The sequence below is a fragment of the Metarhizium robertsii genome, assembly GCF_000187425.2.
Source record: "Metarhizium robertsii ARSEF 23 chromosome Unknown MAA_Scf_2, whole genome shotgun sequence".
Lineage (NCBI taxonomy): Eukaryota > Fungi > Ascomycota > Sordariomycetes > Hypocreales > Clavicipitaceae > Metarhizium > Metarhizium robertsii.
The window spans coordinates 4,316,450-4,335,951 of NW_011942160.1; the positions used below are offsets into that span (position 1 = coordinate 4,316,450).

The 19,502-nt window shown below is 52.7% G+C and overlaps 6 protein-coding genes across 6 annotated transcripts; 1 reads left to right on the forward strand and 5 right to left on the reverse strand.

The window, feature by feature from the left end:
• Positions 1-371: 371 nt before the first annotated feature.
• On the reverse strand, positions 372-2,133 carry MAA_05194 (maltose permease; the record flags this gene model as incomplete). The annotated part of the gene is made up of 2 exons (XM_007823192.1): positions 372-1,746; positions 1,946-2,133. 2 exons carry the CDS (start codon positions 2,131-2,133, stop codon positions 372-374), a joined length of 1,563 nt encoding a protein of 520 aa, XP_007821383.1.
• A 1,322-nt stretch (positions 2,134-3,455) lies between these two features.
• MAA_05193 (Zn(2)-C6 fungal-type DNA-binding domain protein) lies at positions 3,456-5,552 on the forward strand (the record flags this gene model as incomplete). The annotated part of the gene is made up of 1 exon (XM_007823191.1): positions 3,456-5,552. One exon carries the CDS (start codon positions 3,456-3,458, stop codon positions 5,550-5,552), a length of 2,097 nt encoding a protein of 698 aa, XP_007821382.1.
• A 723-nt stretch (positions 5,553-6,275) lies between these two features.
• MAA_05192 (peptide methionine sulfoxide reductase msrB/msrA) lies at positions 6,276-6,988 on the reverse strand (the record flags this gene model as incomplete). Its single annotated transcript, XM_007823190.2, has 2 exons — positions 6,276-6,625; positions 6,715-6,988. The coding sequence occupies 2 exons, from the start codon at positions 6,986-6,988 to the stop codon at positions 6,276-6,278; spliced, it is 624 nt and encodes a 207-aa protein (XP_007821381.2).
• An 840-nt stretch (positions 6,989-7,828) lies between these two features.
• Positions 7,829-8,913, reverse strand: MAA_05191 (Inhibitor of apoptosis-promoting Bax1-related protein; the record flags this gene model as incomplete). The annotated part of the gene is made up of 2 exons (XM_007823189.1): positions 7,829-8,315; positions 8,375-8,913. The coding sequence occupies 2 exons, from the start codon at positions 8,911-8,913 to the stop codon at positions 7,829-7,831; spliced, it is 1,026 nt and encodes a 341-aa protein (XP_007821380.1).
• A 929-nt stretch (positions 8,914-9,842) lies between these two features.
• On the reverse strand, positions 9,843-12,824 carry MAA_05190 (cyclic nucleotide-binding domain containing protein; the record flags this gene model as incomplete). The annotated part of the gene is made up of 1 exon (XM_007823188.1): positions 9,843-12,824. The coding sequence occupies one exon, from the start codon at positions 12,822-12,824 to the stop codon at positions 9,843-9,845; it is 2,982 nt and encodes a 993-aa protein (XP_007821379.1).
• A 4,345-nt stretch (positions 12,825-17,169) lies between these two features.
• Positions 17,170-18,981, reverse strand: MAA_05189 (threonine dehydratase; the record flags this gene model as incomplete). The annotated part of the gene is made up of 2 exons (XM_007823187.1): positions 17,170-18,699; positions 18,784-18,981. 2 exons carry the CDS (start codon positions 18,979-18,981, stop codon positions 17,170-17,172), a joined length of 1,728 nt encoding a protein of 575 aa, XP_007821378.1.
• Between the last annotated feature and the right edge of the window lie 521 nt (positions 18,982-19,502).

Sequence of the window (19,502 nt, forward strand, 5' to 3'; positions counted from 1 at the left end):
CTAATTAAAGCACACACCGCCTTCTTCCGTGTGAGCCAATCTTCGTCTAACGTCGTAGGAGATTAGTACCCCAATGCATGTCTGTATATCAGACCATCTTGGTACGACTTCCTGTGTGGAGAAGAGGTGACGATAGCCAGATCCACTAGCATTACACCAGGCATGGGCATGGGATCGACTCGATCCCTGGCTATGGTCAAATCTAACAATCCAAGGTCAACGATTGGATGCCAATTTCTCTTTTTTTTTTTCTCTTCGCGATTCAATACAGGGTTGGTGGAGGCAAAAATGGACCTTGAGTGACATCCTTTATTGTACGGAGTACGCATGATATTATCGTTATTGCCGCAATCACTCAAATTGAAGGCGCGCTAATACGGCTCTAGAATATATGAGCCCATTTTTCGAGGTGGCACTTGAGCCTGGAACATGCGGTCAATTTCGTCAAATGTACGGCCTTTGAGTTCTGGGATGTAGAAGAAACTCCATGCCGTGGCAATGGTTGCCAGCCCTCCAAATATGAAACCGACTTTGCCCCTAAGATGACCCTCATCTGGATTAATCATGTAAGAAATAGTAAAGTTGAATATAATGCCCATGATGGCCTGGGTGCCGGTTGCCAACGCCATGGTTGGGGCGCGGAGGGAGGTGCTGCTGGCTTCGCCGAGGATGGTAAAGGCCATGGCTCCAAGCGAAGTAAAGTAGACGAAGGCATAGATGGCAGTCAGAGCCGCCTGAACCCACTTAGCCGCACTGGTATGGATGACGTCTAGAATACCAATAAGAAGAAGAATGGTGGTCATGAGGACCATGCCACCGGTGAATATTTTGCGGCGGCCAAGGGAGTTGACAATGAACCAACTGAAGATGTTACCCAAAAGACCACAAGCAGTAACACCAACTCCTAGATCAAAACTCTTGCTAGGGGGCAGGCCAGCCAACTGAAAGAAGTAGGTGGAATATCCCATAACAAAAATAATACCAACAAAGTGCTGACAAGCAAAAACGCCGGTGCTGATTGCGGTTCGGAGACGGTCGGTTCCTCGGAAACATTGAATAATGGACCCTTGCTGGTATTTCGCAGCTTCCTCCTCCGCAATAGTAGCCTTGAGAGTCACCCATTTCGCGTTAATATCTACACCTGAACCGTAAAGCTTGCAGAGAGATCGCTTGGCTTCTTCTCGCTTGCCTACTCGAGCGAGATACCATGGCGTCTCTGGAGCAAAAGGAAGGAAGGCCAGGAGAAAAGCGCAGAAAAAGAGTTGTATAGCAAAGGGAGCTTGGTATGCCCAGCGGGATGTCCATTCTCCGAACGCCTTGATAACGGCATTGGATAATAGCTGGCCAGAGCCCAGGCCAAACTGCACACCAGCAGTCGAGATGCCTCGGAAGACAACTGGCGCACACTCGGAGGTAGCCAAAGGGGCTAGGGTCAAGTAGAACCCCAAACCGAAACCCAGTATAAGCTTAGAGACAACAAAGGCTGCTCTAGCAGTCGAGAAAATTTCCCCTAAAATCCCGGCAGTCACAATAGCAACACCCACGAACAGAGCCCGCTTTCGGCCAATCCTGTCGGCTAACCACGCACATAGGAAACCGCCAAAGAATTGTCCAACAGATGAGACCGTATTAAACGCAGTTTGCCAATCTGCAGGTAAAACGGCTTCCCCATCGTAGATGTATCCAAAGTCCCGTCGAAACGACTCGACCGAAAGCATCCCGCCGTTGACTTGCGCATCAAAGCCCCTGTGCTCATGTCAGCCAGCCTCAGTGAAACAGTACCTCGTAAGAGCTTGCGACCAGACACAATTCGCGCAATGATACATTTAGTTGTTACCAAATTTACGGAGGACGCTAAGGACACTGAGATATAACGTGGTATTCTGCGTGATAGGCCGGTATCATACTCGGCTGTCTCTGGACTACCACAAGAAATTTGTCTTACCAGCCTACACCAGCCATTGACCAGTAGAATGACCACCATATGAGGGCTGGGTGACGATTGAAGACGTCCTTGATGGTGAGCTCGTGCTCTAGCAGATGACAGGTGCGAACGGTCTCGGGTTTGAAGCTGAGTTCTCCAACACCCAAAACACGGGCCTCGAGTGTATCAGACTTGTCCTTGGTGTCCATGGCTCTGTGAAGTGTGAGAGACCTTTGAGATTTAATGAACCCGAGTAAGCCCAGGGCGGTGGTGCTCTCGCCCGCTAAGGAGAGCCAATACGCCAAAACTGAACACTTTGTCGTTAAAACTTGGAATAGAGCTGAAGCCGATAACTAGGGCCACCATCATTTAATAATGGAGCTACAGCTTTGCAGATAGACAAACCGCGCTATGTCATGCAACACTGCCACATGCGACTCCCAATTGTGAGACGTGAGGTTCGGACCGACTCGTTGCTATGCAGAAGAGACTTGAGTGAGAATCCGGGGTAGAGGCACATGGCAGACGGGTTTGTGGGGGAAGTATGCGGAGGGCGACACTCCCCGAGGTATCATCGAGAAGAACTTCGGGCTGGCCTTGTCGTCAGAGTGCCCTCGAGTTAGAGTGCATCGAAATGTGGCGAGGCGCCATGTGGCGCTGGAGATAAAGCCGAAGGGAACTAATGGTGTGATCTCGACATGCTTCCGGATAGTTCTGCTATCGTTCTGGTACGACGGCCTACTTTGCCACGGCTGATGACGGTTGGAGGGTGCTTGTCAAGGGGAGAAGAATTCGGCACCTTGCTCGGCGCAGAGCGCAAATAGCCTCAATTGGTGTCCATGCTCTGTCAAGGGTGTGCAATTGCCCTCAGTGGTCCCGACAGTGGTCAGTGTGACAAGCTGGTCATGCTGCGCAGGGGCCAATAGTACTGCAACACTTCCTCGGTATGTCGTAGATAAAATGAGGATTTAAGAAGATGAGTCTATGCATTGTATAGCATTTCGCTTTGATATTTTGACGGAATACCAAAGTTATCCACACGCAATGCTAGGATGCTGGCAACGGAAGGAGCGATGAAAACCCAACCGAGCTCGTTCAGGCTTTGGTCTGCCGTGCATTATTCTGTAAGCACCAGTGACACCGTTCCTTTGCTAGGAAAATGCAACCCCCGCAGAAAATAGCAGCACCGGTGCGACGTTAGACGTGGTCGTTCCAATAATTCATCGACAGTGCGCGGGTAGGCCAGAACCTTTGAGCTACTAGCATTGGTGAAGGCTGCCACACGAACGCCATCGGCAAGCGCCACCCGGCAAAATGAGCGGGGTGGCTCTTCGCGAACGAAGCCAAGCGAGCACTCGGCTACGTCTACAAAGCAGTACTCAAGGTCCATCTTAATTCTCCCCCATAGCACCTCACTATTTCAGCAGCGAGATTCCCCGACGGTTTGGCCTATACACGCTCTGTGGACGCATTATTCATGGCCCAGCTATCGTTGATTCCGGGGTATGCCATGTGACATATCTGATCAAAGATGGCGCCGCCGCCGCCGCCGCCGCCGCGACAACAACAGCCCAAAGTTCATCCTCAGTACGCTTTGTCGCATCATCCGGATCTAGCCGTGGATGATTGGACCGTCAGGGATCATCACTCTTCCGAGTCCAACGGCGGTGATACCGCAGTGTTCCCGACTGCTGAGACCGGTGACTTGTTTTATAGTCGCCCTGGGAAGCGGCCCTCTGCCCGAGGAGCCGCATTCTACCCTCGGAAGCGTGCCATTACTGCATGCCAGGTCTGCAGAGCACGCAAGACCAAGTGTGACAACCAGAAGCCTAGCTGCTCATACTGCTTGAGCGTTGGCGCAACTTGCATTCAATCTCCTGTCGACCTCTCTAGCTTTGACCCTGCCAGCCTCAAGATACTGGACCGCTTAGACGATCTGGAACGTCTGCTCCGCACCACTGGTGCTGCTACTGAACTTGCGATATCACAAGCACCGCCAATTCCCCAAGCCTCGCCACTAGCTTCGTCTGCTGGCATTCTTGGAGATGGCAATCATGCATCATATCCCGCTCATTTCCAAGTTCAGCAGCTCGACAGTTGTCATATTCCACGATCAAACCAACTCACCAAGAATAACAGCCAGATCTCCAATGCGCGAGTGGAAGAAGATCTACCACTAGACAGTGTCTTGCCAATGCGTATCGACCGTATCTTAGAGTGGCCAGTCTTTCACAGCACCAGGTCCCAAGCTGCTCCAGTCTCTCGAGCACAACGAGATGCCATGACATCTCCTGCCGGCGGGGCCGCGTCGTTGGCAGCCCTGGTGGATATCGAGTCTCACCGCATGTACAGGCTCCTGGACAGCTTTTTTCTTTATATACACTGCAAGAATCCCATTTTAGATGAGAGGTCTGCAAGAAGAATGGCCGGAAAGGCCTTTTTAGATGGTATTGATTGGTCGCCGGCTTCGTGTTTGGCAATGATCATATGTGCGCTGGGCTGTATAGCAACGCCCTTTGGTCCGAGCCCAGAGACAAAAGTAGGCACACAGGCATATGCTGATTCTCAGGTCTTCTTTCAGGCAGCCCAGAAACGCATTGGCATCCTGCTGACCAGATCGGATATAATCAGTGCGCAATGTCTGTTCCTTTCTGGAGTCTACATGATGATGGTTTTCCAGCCCATCTATGCGTGGCGATTCTTCTCGCAAGCACTAGCCGCATGCCAACATTTTCCCTTTCTAGCCAAGGCCCAAGATATGTCAATAGAAGCCGTATTATCTCCAGGATCAAGGGAGATGGGCAAAGAGATGGGCAAACAAGACACTCAAGAGCAGGCTGTCTATTGGTCCGCTTGGAAATCAGAACGGGAGCTGCGGGGAGTGCTGTCCTTGCCAGATTTTGATATTCACCATCCGGGCAATACTCTCTACCCCCCGTTCTTCCCTGCACCTCCCGTGCTTCCGCCAGGATCTGCCGGTGGCCCAGATTCAGAAGCCCTGCGCTCCAGGGCATCATGGCTCTTTTATTTGGCAGAGATATCACTCCGACGTTTGACTAGCCGCCTTTGCAGCGAAATGCTAAACTTGCGGCAACGCTACTCATCAAATACAACTTTTTTGGATGTACTGGCGGATATGACGCCAGAGTATGAGGCACAAGCAGAGGAATGGTCTGAGAGTCTACCAGAGGAGTTGTCGGTACGCACTGCCATTGCGGAAGATGATATTGCCAAGTCTGTCCTACGAGGTAAGCTCATAAATCTTTACGAGATAATTTATTGGCCATTCGTCATGGCGAGTTTGAGTGCATTGTCCGGTGGACGGGTGATGAAGCCCCAGCTGGAAGAGCTTGTCAAACGCGGCCTGGACACACACATGCATCAAATCCATGCCAATGAGCCAGGATTCTTCCATCGACACCATGGAGGATTTTTCATGATCAGAGCTTGCACCCGCAGTGCGTTAACACTCGTGGCGGCTGCCAAGTCTGGAAGTACAATACCGCCTCATTGGGACGAGGCGGTTTGTAAGGTTATCGGCATGTTGGCATACTGGGAGGAGGAAGACCGAGACGTTGGCCGATGGAAATCAATAATAGAGCGCGAACTTGCCTTACTTCGCGAGTGATTAAATGCCAGGCTCGTTGAGGTGCGTCGCCTTTTTTGCGAGAAGTTACTCTGTCAAGGCAAATACTTGACCTTCAGACCTGCAGAGAGATGAAGCGGAGTAATGGAGCATCATATATACACAAGCCAGACCACACGCTATCCCAATAGATGGGAATATTTCCCAGTTGCGTACATATCAGTAAATCGAGGGGGTCGGCAAACAAGGATTGTGCGGGAGGGGTTCCTCAAGTGGAGGACGAAGTTGAGTTGCTCAACGTTTCAGCATGGGTTGGGTGGCATCGTTCCCATCCTCGGAACTGGATGTGACTTTATACCCAAGACAGCTATTCGTGTACTTGACTTGTTTCGCTTGCAAACAGCATCAGCACAGAGTATATTCCCTGGAACTCCATGCGGCGTTGTCAGTTGGCTGCTTTAGTGTATTAATGCACAGGGAGTGTCGTGCGTATCTCTTGCAATTCCAACCTGATTCGAATGTCTAGGGACACACAACATGTGGGCAAAAGAGGCCATGGCAGGTAGCGACTTGTCTGTGTAGTCTTGCTGTCAAGCCGACTTTGGGACGAGAGAAAATTGACGAGCGCAGTATATAAAATACCATTCTACCATATCAGAATACGGATGAAAACAAGCGTCATGGGTGTCTCCAGTGCATGAAGCATACCCAAGCAAGACTCTTCTTCTGGAACGTATACACATCCGCCTCAGCACGCCTGGGCCATCACTGCAGCGGAGGAAACGGCCTCACGAAATGGCTGGGACACTCGTACCCACCACGGTTCTTATCCAGATACTCTTGATGATACTCCTCGGCGGTCCACCACCTGCCGGCGGGCGCAAGCTCGGTGACGACGCCCCCCTTCCACCACTGCTCGTTGACCTGCCTCGTCACCTCCCTCGCCACCTTCTCCTGCTCGGCGTCGTGGAAGTAGATGGCGGACCGGTACTGCGGCCCCGTGTCGGGGCCCTGGGCGTTAAGCGTCGTCGGGTCGTGCATCTTGTAGAAGAACTCAAGCAGCTGGCGGTACGTGACCTTTTCCGGGTCGAAGATGATTTGCGCGGCCTCGGCGTCTGAGGGGGAAAACCCGTCTGTTAATTTCTTTCTTTCTTTCGTTCTTTATTTTGGTCAGGGGGGAAAAGGGGGGGGGGACAAGACGCACGCCCGGTTTTACCACCGCACACAGCACGGTACGTCGGGTCGCTCAGGTCGCCGCCTATGTAGCCGACTTTGGCGTCGAGCAGGCCCTTGCCCGCAAAGTGGCGCCGGTACAGGTGCTCCGTGCCCCAGAAGCACCCGGCCGCGACGGTGCAGCGCTGCGCGCCCTCGGGGACGGCGCCCGGGGCCGACGAGGAGGATTCTGGCGCGACGGAGAGTCGTGTGGATTGGGTGAAGGGGCGCGCGAGCCGGGCGATGAAGGATGGGAAACCGGACATGGCGGGTTCGGGGCGTGTCGAGAGGTTTGAGGAACAAAGTCGAGCGGGGGGGCGTTGCGGGCTGCAAGTTCTGCTCGGGTGTCAACGCTGGGGCACGCGCTGCCTGGCGGTTGAAGCTGCTGATTTATAGAAATCGGCCATGAGGGCAAGGCAAAATGGTTGCGGTCCTTGGTCGGCGGCGACGGCGGGGTTTGACGTGATGCTGTGCCCCGCCGAAATGACAAATCTTGAGCTTGCCCATGCGCAACGTCGTCAATGACGGTTTTGCACGCGGGGCAGGCTCGGTGCTGGCTGGCTGGTGGTGGCGGGGCTCCCGGGATTCCAAAGAGGCCAAGCACCGATGACGAGTTTATCCGTGGCCATGACCATCGGGTTTGGAATGCCTCTGGTATTGTAAATGGTCGAGTTGGCGAAAAGGATATCTTCATATCATCGCAGGTGCGCAGACATCTTGCCACCTCATGTGCCCTGTGCGAACGAATGCATTGACAAACTACATTGACTGCACCCTGGGGCGAGTTGTGTCATCCATCCACGGTGCCCAGATGAAGTCAGGCTCGAGGTGACATGCGTTAAAGGAAACACGGTGGCTTCGCCATGAGAAACAGAACCCCGGGTTCCAATATCGTAGGGACAAGAGTCCATCAGATTTCGTAAATTGATTTGTCCCATGGTTTTATTTTCTACATAATACAACCGAGCTGTACCACTGAGAGGAGTTGGCCTCTTCATTACCCCAATACTCAACAAGGTATCAATATTCTAATTCACATCTTTTTCCAGCCCCTCCAGCCCCTCCATCGCATCTTTCTTCGTCTACCTTCATTTCATCTTGCGCATTTACTTTCGGCGGTTCTGGTTCATCATCAAGATCTGAACCATGCGCACGAAAATGTTCAAAAAGTCCAGCTCCAATGAGATACTCTCGTTCACCGGGTCGCGCTTCATCAGGCCAGCCTGCGCCATACGCGCGTGGTACAGCACCTTTTGAACATCATACAGCGTAAACCCGCCAAAGACGGCCAATCCACCGTACAGCCAGATGTTCTCAGTGAACGCCAGCGTGCGGACAGCCGTGGCAGGGATGAGCAGCGGAGCGAAACCAGAGACGGCGACAATGGCAGCACCAGCCAGGAGAGGGCCGCCAATGTACAAGTACTTCTCTTGCTTGGCGGTCGCACCAACAATAGAGAGCGCACCCATCATGGCGGCGGTGTAGAGACCAGCGCGAGCGAGGAGAGGTACCGGAACGAAGGCCAGGAGAGGGGCGACGAAGGCGGCTTGCGTGGCGTTGAAAGCGGTCCAGAGAGCGTACTTGGGGACGTAGCTACAACCATGTTAGCAAAGACATATTCATCCGTGCGTGCACACTCCGGCTCAACTTACTTGTCAGGGCTGATGGAACGAGTTCCAATCATGGTGGCAAAGCTCAGTGCCAAACCACCCAATCCCACGACCCAAGGGTTCGTCACCATCAACCGGTAGACGAATCCACTCTGAACCATCTGCCTCGCCGTCAAACCAATGATACCGATACCCAATCCCGTATGCAAGAAGGTGTTGTTCAGGTACTCCCGCTCGTACAGCGGCATGCCGCCATCGTCTCTCGTCTCGCGGTTGAAAACAGCATTGATGGCCACAAGAGTACCGCCGAATATGGCACCGCCCACCAGCAGCTTGCGCATACCAGTACCGCTGGTAGCCCGTTGCGTAGCCTCCTGGTAGTATGAGCGGCTGCTGCCGCGGGCAAAGGCATTCCGGGCGGCGATTGACGAGACGCGCGACGTGAAGAAGTTGGTCGTGGGCTTGGCGGGCGTGTGGAGGCTTCGGACGGACGCGGCAGATCGCAACGCAGTCTTGGAGAGTTCGGGCAGCCGTTGCGCCAGGCGCAGAGGGCTTTGCCGTACACTTAGAGTGAACGACATGACGGACAGCAATAGTCTGATGTCGCAGTGTGTTGTGTGTTGTGTGTGATGAGGGTGTCGATGCAAGCAAACAAAGGAAATAAGTTGTCGGAGAGCAGATGTAGATGAGGGTTTGCGGACTTGGATTCCAGTCCAGCTAGAGAGAGGGAGGCTGATAAAGCATGACGTGCGGCCGGGGTTTGGCGGACTTGATTAAACTCCAAAGTCACGTGGAGAACTGGAACTTGGTGGAACCTTCCGGGCCAATCTCGCCACTGGCAAGTTGCGCATTACAAGGACAACCGGATGAGTTCACTGATACTATGCACCTAGGTTGTTACTAGTACGGAGTTACTAGATCCAGAATTATTAATAATATGTGAGATATAGAGCTGCCGTTGTTCGTTATAGCTTTCTAGTGTTTAACTGTAGTAGGTCTCAGAGAGCCTTGATTTGATGTTGATGGTAGGAAGCTCTTGGGTGGCGAAGAAACAGCAATTAAAAGAGGAATGGCCCAAAAGAAAGCGTCGATTTCGCTCAGTTTGGAGGCGAAGCAAACGCCGCTCGCCTTTGATTCACCACTAGTGATGCTGCAAGTCCCCATTTTCACTACAAGATTAAAAATGGCCAGTATCTCTATGCATAACTCTCGTCCAAAAACCTTATTTCCAGACAGCTGCAGCCATCTCTCAATGTATAGAACATTTGCAACATCAATTGGTCTCGACATATTCTCCTTATCCAGGAATAGGAAATAGAAACGAAACGCCGGGGATTCACCATGCAGTCGCCGCCATCCAATAAGGCTCATATTTAGCCGAGGCGTCGTCCTAATCCCAAACAATGTACAAAACTCCGGTGCCTGTGCCTATAATTGTACCCAACTTCAGAGATTGAGTCCTCCTCCCCCTCAGATGCTGGTGTCGTGTATGAATGAGACTTGCCAGTCTCTACCTAAGTCCCTGAACGCCTTTTTCAATGATAAATCGCACTGGCTGCCTTGCTCGTCGGCCCAAAAAGCCCAACCCAGATCGAGGCAGGAAGCTCGGGGTGGTCAGCATGGCTACGCTCATCGTCTTTGGAGGCGGTATTTCTCCAATGCCTTCGTGAGCTGCTGCAGCCCAGAGTTCCGTGGGCACCACCGGTTTTGTGGTTCTATCGTCGAAACCCCATTTGGCGATACTCCCGGCTCGGAGCCAATGCTCAAGATTGCGGCACTGGCTCACGTCAGTCCACTTGAGACGCGTGCAGCCTCGTAAAATGTTCTCCAAGCCCTTGCCAGTGACCCGCACACACCCGCGAACACTTAAACCCTCCAGCTCATTGAGATGTAAAGCGATACTTTCCAAGCTCGCATCACTCACAGCACTACCGCAGAACGCCATCCTCAATTCACGAAGCAATGGAAGCCCCAGAGCAACAACCTCAGTCGAAGTGTCTGACAACGCACAGCAGAACGACAAATCCAAGTGCGTCAAATTCTTCGCCGCGTTGACAAGAGCCACAATTGCATTATCCGATAAGTATGTGCAATCGGCCAGGCACAAATGGGTAAGCTTTTCGAATCTGTACTGTGCCCAAGACTGGAAGCCAACGTCTGTGATGGATGTGCAACGAGTAAGAGTCAATGAGCGTAAGCGATCAGATGCATGCGCAGCCAAATGCGCCATTGACCGGTCTGTGATATGTTTGCAATACGAAAGATCCAGCCTGTTGAGCTTGGGGCATCCGATGACGGTTCCTGGAGGGGGGTTATTGGCAGTTGGTGGCTTTGCTTTCGCTTCTTGTTGTTGCCTTTTTTGTGTTGGGGTAGAAACGACAACGTTCTTCTTCACCGTAGGAGACTCTGGGACTACCCATCCGACCACACGGCCTAGTAGGTTGTCTCCGACCTTTCGACAGTTACTCCAATCCACCTCTTCCAGCTGTTTGGCATTTTCACTCATTTCCAGAATTTGATGGGCTGAAACATCCCACACTGATCTCATTCGCCACCTCTTGATATTCTTGCCGCATTGTCGCCATAGGATTGCAAATCCCTCATCCGTGACATGAAAACAATTATTCAGATCCATAGAAAGGGCTCTATTTCCAATAAAAGGAGCCAAAATATGGATGATGGAATGGTCAGTGACATGGCGATTGTAATGTGATAGGTCCACATCATTACACACTTCGGGGGACGTGGCCAGAAGTTGTCTCCAATGGCTGCTCACAATTCGGAGGCGAATCAGCTCGCGAATATCCAAGTGCTTGAATATCCGCACCAGAATCTCGTCTGAAAGAGGAGGTATGGCTGGTGGGGAGAGAGATCGACTCGTGGCTGTTCTCGCTCGTTTCGCCGGCACCCCAGACTCAGAAGATGTCTCGCTAGAGCTAAATTTGATTGGAGTAAGATCGATGATAGACGGCCTATAGCCATTTTGTCGACCTGCTGCTAGGCTTTCTGCTTGAGGGGTCGGCGGTGCAAGCGAATGTCGCCTCCGGTTCCGCAAGTTCTCCATGTTGACACTTAGGAACGGATCTGGGTCTTTAAGCTCCATAATCTCGGAGTCATCTTTGCTTGGTGACCCTTGACTCGACGGCGTGGAAAAGGTAAGGTTGGGCAAGATGCCTCTAGTGGGAGTGCTTGGTGTTGAAGGACTCGACGTAGTGAGAGCCTTTATTTTACTATCGTGGCCCGTCATATCGACATCCTCGTCCTGCGTTTTTAGTCGCAGCTTGGCCGTCTTTTCAACTTGATACTTGATGCCAGGCGGGCAGCGCCGCCACAACTCCTCCAATACCTCACCGGGGACCATGAGGCATTCCACCGTTGTAATAGACCGTACAGTTGCCGTCCGCCCAGGAGACAGCCCTAGGCTTGCTACTTCCCCAAAGTACTGCCCAGCTTTCAATCGTGGCCTGTGCTGTATTGATATCGTGGCCTCTTCGGAGGCATCCTGTTCTTTTCGTTGCTCGTGGAATACTTCGGCCTCTCCCTGCACTATGAAGTAGATTTCATTGCCGGGGGTGCCTTCGCAGATTATGTCGGTAAACGGATGGTACGTCTTCGGTTGTACACTGAGACCCAGGAAGTGAAGGATATCGGGTGGTAACGTAGAAAAGAGAGGCAACTCCTTCAGAGTCTTTCGAATATTCACATAGCCACTGGCAATCGCGCTGCCAGCTGCAGGATCCTCGATGATGCCAGGGCTCGGTGACTTGCGCTTCTTGGAGTTGATCACTGTACCGTCTTTGATGGCCCCACTCTCACCAGTTGAAACTTCACCAGGGACAGTCGTACGCGGAGCAAAGTCGGCCTTGGGCGTCTTCAGGCTGGCTCCGCGCTCCTGTCGCTGTTTCTTCAGTAAGTTGAGCCGCTCCTGGCCCTCTTCTCGAATCGCCTTCTCCATATCTGGAAACTTAGGCATGATGAGTTGCAGGTCTTCCTTCTTCAAGACGAGCAAGAGACATTTTGTGCGTGCAACGATGGTTGCGGTGCGTGGCATGTCCATGAGAACGCCGATCTCACCGAAGAAGGCGCCAGGCTTCAGTTCGGCATAAACAGCCTCTCCATCACGGGACGTGACAGCTACCACGCCGCGCACCAGCCAGTACATGGCCTTTGCGTCATCACCTTCTGTAATTATATGGTCGTTGGGCCCATTAATCTGAGGTTTGAGGTGATTACCAATAGCAACAAGGAACTCCCCAGGCGCAGAAACGAACAAGGGAAACGAACGTATTCGTTCAACAAGGTCCAAGGGCATATCGCGTATGATGGAGGCCGTCAAAGGCGAAGGCCGCACCGGGCGAGCCGGGTTACTGTCGACATCGAAAGATCGGATTACAGAGCTTGGGTTGGTAGATGTCGAAGGCGAATTGGCCTGTTGGTGATGGGCTAGCGCCCGATAAGGTGACCCCGAACTCGGCGAGCGACCTCGTCGCATGATGAGTACAATGATGCTTCGCCGTGTATTTTATTGAATTGGGGGGGACGAGGAAATGCCACCCTTGGCTTGCAAGGGCAGCCGCTATGGCCAGGCTCTGTGGCCGGAAGCAAGACTGTCCTGCACGGTCCGGCCGGTGCGACCAAGGTGGCCAGCAGGTGCCCAATGGCGGCGTTTCAGCAATTGTAGTTGATGCTCTCGAGATCCGTGATAGTGTCGGCAGTAAACTCAATGATTTCGTAGCAGAGATCCAGCATGCCCTGACTAGCTTCCGTTGCGGACCGTGATTCTGGCGCACGGCCGCGGCGGTCGCGATCAAGTCCAGTCCAAGGCTGCCAATTGTTCCCAGAGGTGACAAATACAATAGGCGACCATTCAAAAAGTGGACGGGACAAAAGCCGAACTTCGGGTGGACTCAATACCTCGAATTCCTTGGGGAGAACCGAAGTCCAACAGCAAGAAATGTGGGAGGAGCACCAAACACCTATATGGATGGAACAGCGTTGTGCTGCAGGACAAGTATCAAAGCTTCTGTCGCAGCAAGCTTTCGAGCTTAAAGCCCACGCAACTTGTCTTGCTTGATGGCGCCGTCAGCGAGGCCGATGCGGACATGCGTGAAATAGATACGATTCGAGTTTGCGGGGGTGTCGTGGGCAGATGGAAACAAGCGCGTGTGTCGACGTTGAGACAGAGCTGTACGGAGTAGTGGCTGACGGATTTTGGCCCCGATGACGACAGTGGCCAGATGCGGGATAAGAAAAAGAAACAGATGCAGCGGCCAGGCGTGAAGAAATACAAGACAGAGGAACAAGAGATGGCAGGGAAATAGAATGCCCCCGAGCGCCAATCTGTGGGAAGGAAAGGCAGGAATAATACAGATTGTGTTGGGGCGAAGAGTGTGTCGTGTAGATCAAAGCAGCTAGAGAACTGAGCAGGCCAGAACTGAAGTGGACGAAGAGGCGAGGAAGGCGCGAAGTTCAACGGCGGATGTGGGAGGGGTGAGGTGAGGGTCCAGGGTCGTACCTGCCAGGGTACTAGCGGCTCTTTTAGCAGGGAAGGTGCAGGGCAGGCGCGAGCTAGCAGTGCTGTACACGCAACAGGTACCATGTACGAAGCAGCCAAGCAACCTAAGTAGGTCATGGTTGCCGAGCTGCAAAGGCACGTACAGTGGTTGATGTGCAGCAGCTTGCGTCCATTAATTGTCGGGGTGCCAGTTTTGGACTCGGCGCCGTGTACCTCTTGCGCCGAGTGAGAGCCAATTTGGAACAAGCAGAAGAGACACGGCGTGGAAAGGGCAGGTCAGTCAGGGTGCGCATCTACCTCTATGTACCTACTACTCCGTACTTAGGTAGGTATGTATCTTGACGTGGGGTCAGACAATATTGTAATACCCGACGGCGAATACCAAGAACCCAGGTACCTAGGAACTTGAGGTGCTCACTGGTAACCGCCATCAGACTGCCTGCTTCGCTTCACCACACTTTGAAAAGACCGGCCGGATTTACCATCAAGTTTAAATGTTTCCGGACAAACAAGCATGAACCAACCGGTGACGCCGGCTCCGAAACAGAAGGCCTCCTATAAGCGAAGCTGGCAGCGTGACTGGTCGGGATAAATTCGTCTGCCTTGTACGCAGTACATTTGCTGGCGGAAAAAAAAACAAAATAGAACTGGCGCACAAGCGAGGCAACCAGTGCTCCAAGCGTGTGGGGGAGGGGAGGTGGACCACATGGACAAACGCCAAAGCTCAAGCTTTGGCACAATCCTACATATCTTATCTGGTACAACAATAACCGAGTGCAGCCAGGTGAGCAGTTTGAAGTGACAACAATACCTAGGTGGCTAAGCTGCTGTCTTTGAATACCATAGCAGTGCTGCGAATCAGCACACACGCACAAGTGCCATCGACTGAAGCACCGTCACAGCTCGGCAGATACAGCAGCGCCGATACATGATGCAAGCACCAGACAGAAGCCCAGCTTCCATGGCAATAGCTGCAGAGAAGGGCGACAGATCCGGGCGGAGGGTTCGCATGTCATAAGACGATCATAGCTTCCTTGACGGGTCTGAATCTCGATGCTTGACGCCATGCCGCGATAATCTCGATGGCCATGTGTTCACCGTGGTACCAACCGTCGTGTTCGTGATTTTCTGGGATCTGCGAGCCGGGTTTGCTGGATTCAAAAAATGGTGGCCGTTGGCCCGCACCGAAGGTGACCTCTGGATTGTTGCGTGCACGGTCCGCCTTCTGGCACGGAGCTCTAACCCCGGCAACCGCAACCGCTCCCGGCAATGGGTGGGCCTTCAATGTTGGATCAAGCAGCACATGCAGGGTTGCAGGCCGCTGGGGACTAACGAATTGGCCTGGGGGATTCTTCTGGAGCACCAGACCAGACTCGGAGGAGTCACGCCGTCGACCCGGAGCCTGCACTGCGACGGGGAACAGCTTTCACGATCCGTTGTCAACGTTCTGCCTTCACATGGAACATGGTTCGGGGTTCACATAATGGCTCAGCGGAGACTGTTGTACATAAAGTGCACACGCAATCACGTGGACCTACTTAAGTACCTAGACGCAGGTACTAGGGTACTTCTAAGTAGTACATATGGAGTACACCAGACAGCAGCTCCCTCAGCCTCCACCCGCCAGTCAGCGTTTCGTCCAAAAAGCCTAGATGCTGATTACAACCAGGCCAGTGTTGCATTCGCACCGACGGCACCACACAGGAAAAAAACAAGCTGCCGCCCCCCAAACACGGGCGGGCAGGGGGTTCCTTGACCGAAGCTCGGTAGAAGGTCTGTGGAAGCTACGCAGGCGCTCAGGTGTCCGGACCAGACAGCGGGCACCGCCGCCAACGATTCCACGACGGCTTGACATGGAGCAGCCAGCCAACCCATGCCGATTAAGCGGGCCCCATCAACTGGAAACGGCTTCTGGCCTCCACCCTGTGGGAATTTTTCAGGTACAAAACCAACTGAAACCCCTTTCTTGATTTAATCTTGCTGCATGTGGCCTATTTCCGACCCCGCGGTACGGAGTACGGAGTACGAGTTATCAACCTGCATAAAATGCTTATTTGGCACAGAGGACACTTGACGTGTCCGGTTCATAATACATTCATATTAATAGTACTCCGTCATCTGCACAGTCAGGCTGACCACCAAGAAAGCAACGGTCGCTCCCACATCACCCTCTTGGCACGCGTTCTCCGTCTCATGTCAGCATCATGCGACAACCCGTTTCATCAACCCCTTTCCTTTCCTCTAGACGCTCTATAAAAGGAAAATGGCCATCCCCTTTACCCCCCAAAGAGCTCCACCATGGACCAGTTTACGTTTAATGCCCTGACACTTAGCCTGGTCTAGTGATGAGTGTCGGCATGCAGTGGCGGGTCCGATAATTTTATACCGAGTGCAGCGCAGTAGGCAAGGCCTTGGTGTGCGACTCATGAAGCCAAGAGGGTGGTGTCAAGCCCGATTCAGAATTGTGCGAGTGAATGGCGAGTACACGCTGTATGTCACTGGGCCTGTTCTCCAGAAGGGCTCGACAAACAAATGCCCTCTGTTTTTTGCGAGAGGCGACGACGGTGTACAACATGACATGTGCCTGATAGGGCGTGTCCAAATACGGAAACACTATATACTCATGTACATACATAAGTATGTATGTATGTATGTATCTTTGCATAGGCCAAAACTTGGGGGCCCTGCAGCCTCGGCCGTGGAGATCGGTGGCTTGCCACGCATCGTTTCGTCCATTTGAGTGTATGATGTGCTTCCGTACTTATATATCTGGTAAGTATTAAGTACCTAGGTATGTATGTGTATCATTCACTGCCGAGGTTCGGGGCAACAGCCTCATATTATGCATTATGCACGGATGGCGATGCCCCAATTTAGGAACACGCCTTGTTTCTTTCCCCAGGTCATGCATGGGAGCCCACAGGCGGCAGTGCCGAGGGCGTAAAACTGCGTTCACTCGGTGCAGACGACGACGCTTTCGAGCGGCATTGATAATGGTGGGCTCTGTTTCCTGTTTCGGTGCAAATCTAGCGTCTGTCGCGGGAGATGGCATTTCAGAGTCTAGAAAAGCCATCGCCTGCCTAGGATGCAAGAAGCATCCAGCCTTCTCCATGACACAAGGATGGATACCATGCACAATTAGTTGGGGTGTGACCACCAACAACGAAAGGTTATACAGAAAATTGGTCGAAGCCACTTTATGCTTGATGGGAACAGACAACAATATTTGGCCAGTCTATATTTCCGAAACGCCGTGTCTAAAATGCCAATGCCTCATAAAGTACCCTAGTCTTTCTTGAATTCTGTACAAAAAAAATTATTCTCATGATCTCAGGAACGTCTTGAATACCTCGGAGTTCGTGCACTCCTCAAACGGATAGTCGACATCTTTGAGGAACTGCGCCAGTTCACCGCTGTCTTCTTCGGGACATGAGATACCCGCCAGCACCTTGGCAATATCACCACCATAGTTTCGATAGTGGAAAAGGCTAATGGTAAATCTGGGCCGAAGGGCTTTGAGGAACCGCTCCAACGCTCCAGGTCGCTCAGGAAAGCTGAACATGTACAGCCGCTCGTTGGCGACGCCAGAACGACCGCCTACGAGGTACCTGAGATGGCTTTTGGCCAGTTCGTCACCAGAGAGGTCCGTCACCACCATATCTTCGGCTCGGATGCGCTCGATAAGCATGGAGAGTTCCTCGTTTCTCTTAGCCGGTGGTGCCGTCAAGGACAAGCCAATCATGACATTGGCAACGTTCTGGTCGGCGAATCGATAGTTGAATTCGGTGACGGCATAAGGCATGATGGTATCGACGAGTTTGGCAAACGCCCCCGGTCTCTCCGGAATGGTGACGGCCAACAGAACTTCCTTGCCTTCACCGACAGCAGCACGCTCGGCAACAAATCGAAGACGGTCAAAGTTCATGTTCGCCCCAGACGTCACGGCCACGAGGGTGCGGTTCGGGTCTTGCGAGGGGTGCTGGGAGACGTACTTCTTCAGGCCGGCAATAGACAGTGCCCCCGCAGGTTCCAGGCCGGATCGCGTATCATCATACATGTCTTTGATGGCAGCACAAATCTCATCCGTCGTCACCTCGACGACTTCGTCGACGACATCCTGACAGATACGAAATGTCTCTTCGCCGAGCGTCTTGACAGCGGCGCCATCAGCAAACAATCCAACCTCGTTGAGCACAACTCTCTCGCCTTTTCTCAATGATTGGGCCAAGGCATTTGCATCATATGCCTCGACAGCAATGATTTTAACGTGGGGGGCCATGCGCTTCACGTAGAAGCCAATGCCGGCAATGAGACCGCCGCCGCCGGCGCAGCAAAAGATGGCCTCAACCTTGGACATGTTTACTTGTCCAAACAGCTCGTTTCCAATAGTTCCCTGGCCAGCAATGACGTAAGGGTCGTCAAAGGGGGGGATGTTGATAAGCCCGTCTTGTTTTTCCCGTCGGGCGCACTCCTCCTTGGCAGCATCAAAGTCAGCGCCGTGCAGCACCACATGGCCGCCCAATCTCGCCACATTCATGTGCTTAATGCTGGGTGTCCCTTCGGGCATGATAATGGTAGCAGGGATTTTAAGCTTTCTCGCCGAATAGGCAACGCCTTGAGCGTGGTTACCGGCGGAACAGCACACAACACCCTTCCAGCTCAGCGCAGGGTCCAAATGCGCCATCTTGTTGTACGCGCCGCGCAGCTTGAAGCTAAACACGGGCTGTGTATCCTCTCGCTTAAGGAGAACATTGCATTCGAGCCGGTTGCTGAGGTTAACTGCCGGGCTAAGTGGTGTTACTTTGCAAGCTTCGTAGACTCTGGAGGTAGCGCATGCAATCATGCGGAGGTACTGTTGGCGTCGGCAGCTTGGTTAGTATGAAATCCAGATGCGTATTCAGTAGCAACATGGTGTTTCTGTTTCATGGAGACGCACATCGGGATAGCCATTGGGAAGCAACAGGTCGTCGGGAACAGCTTGTCGCAACTTGGCTCTTTTCTCCTCCGATGACGGCGAGGGGTTGATGCTGTAGTCGGTCAAGGCCATGCGGCCAGCGGGCGTTTCGGGCCTGCGGTGGCCATTGGTCTCTTGCAAAACGCCGTTTGGCTCGGCATGCCCAAGGAGAGAAGGCATCTCGAACTTCATGTGAATATGGAGATGGTTGTGTGACGTTGGAAAGACGAAAAGTCTAGAGGTTGTGGCGTCAAACGCTAAAATGGTGACCGAAAACCGCAGCAATCAGTCAAATTCGCCGAAATATCGGACCCAGGATTCTGCACACCAGCTTTTTTTTCGGGGCGGGGGATGCATGTGTCCTATCCTGGCCATCTGCACTGGTCAGCACAAACAATGGGCGGGGTCCCAGTGCCTTGCCAAGTGTCAAACCAGACCAGCGCTCAACTGCCACACCGCACGTACAACAGGCAGCGGTTCGGAGTCTGGTCAAGTCAAGTCAATCTGGTATTGACTACGGAGTATTAGTGGGCGTTTAGGCCAGTGCCGATAAGAGCGGGGGATGACCGTGTTCTTATCTCACCGCGCAGATGTACCTAGGTTACTCCAGGTGGTCCGAAGATGACTTGCCTCATTTGATGAAATCGGAAAGATAAATTATCCCAGCTTAGAAAAAAAGGTATTGTATTATCTTTATTTTC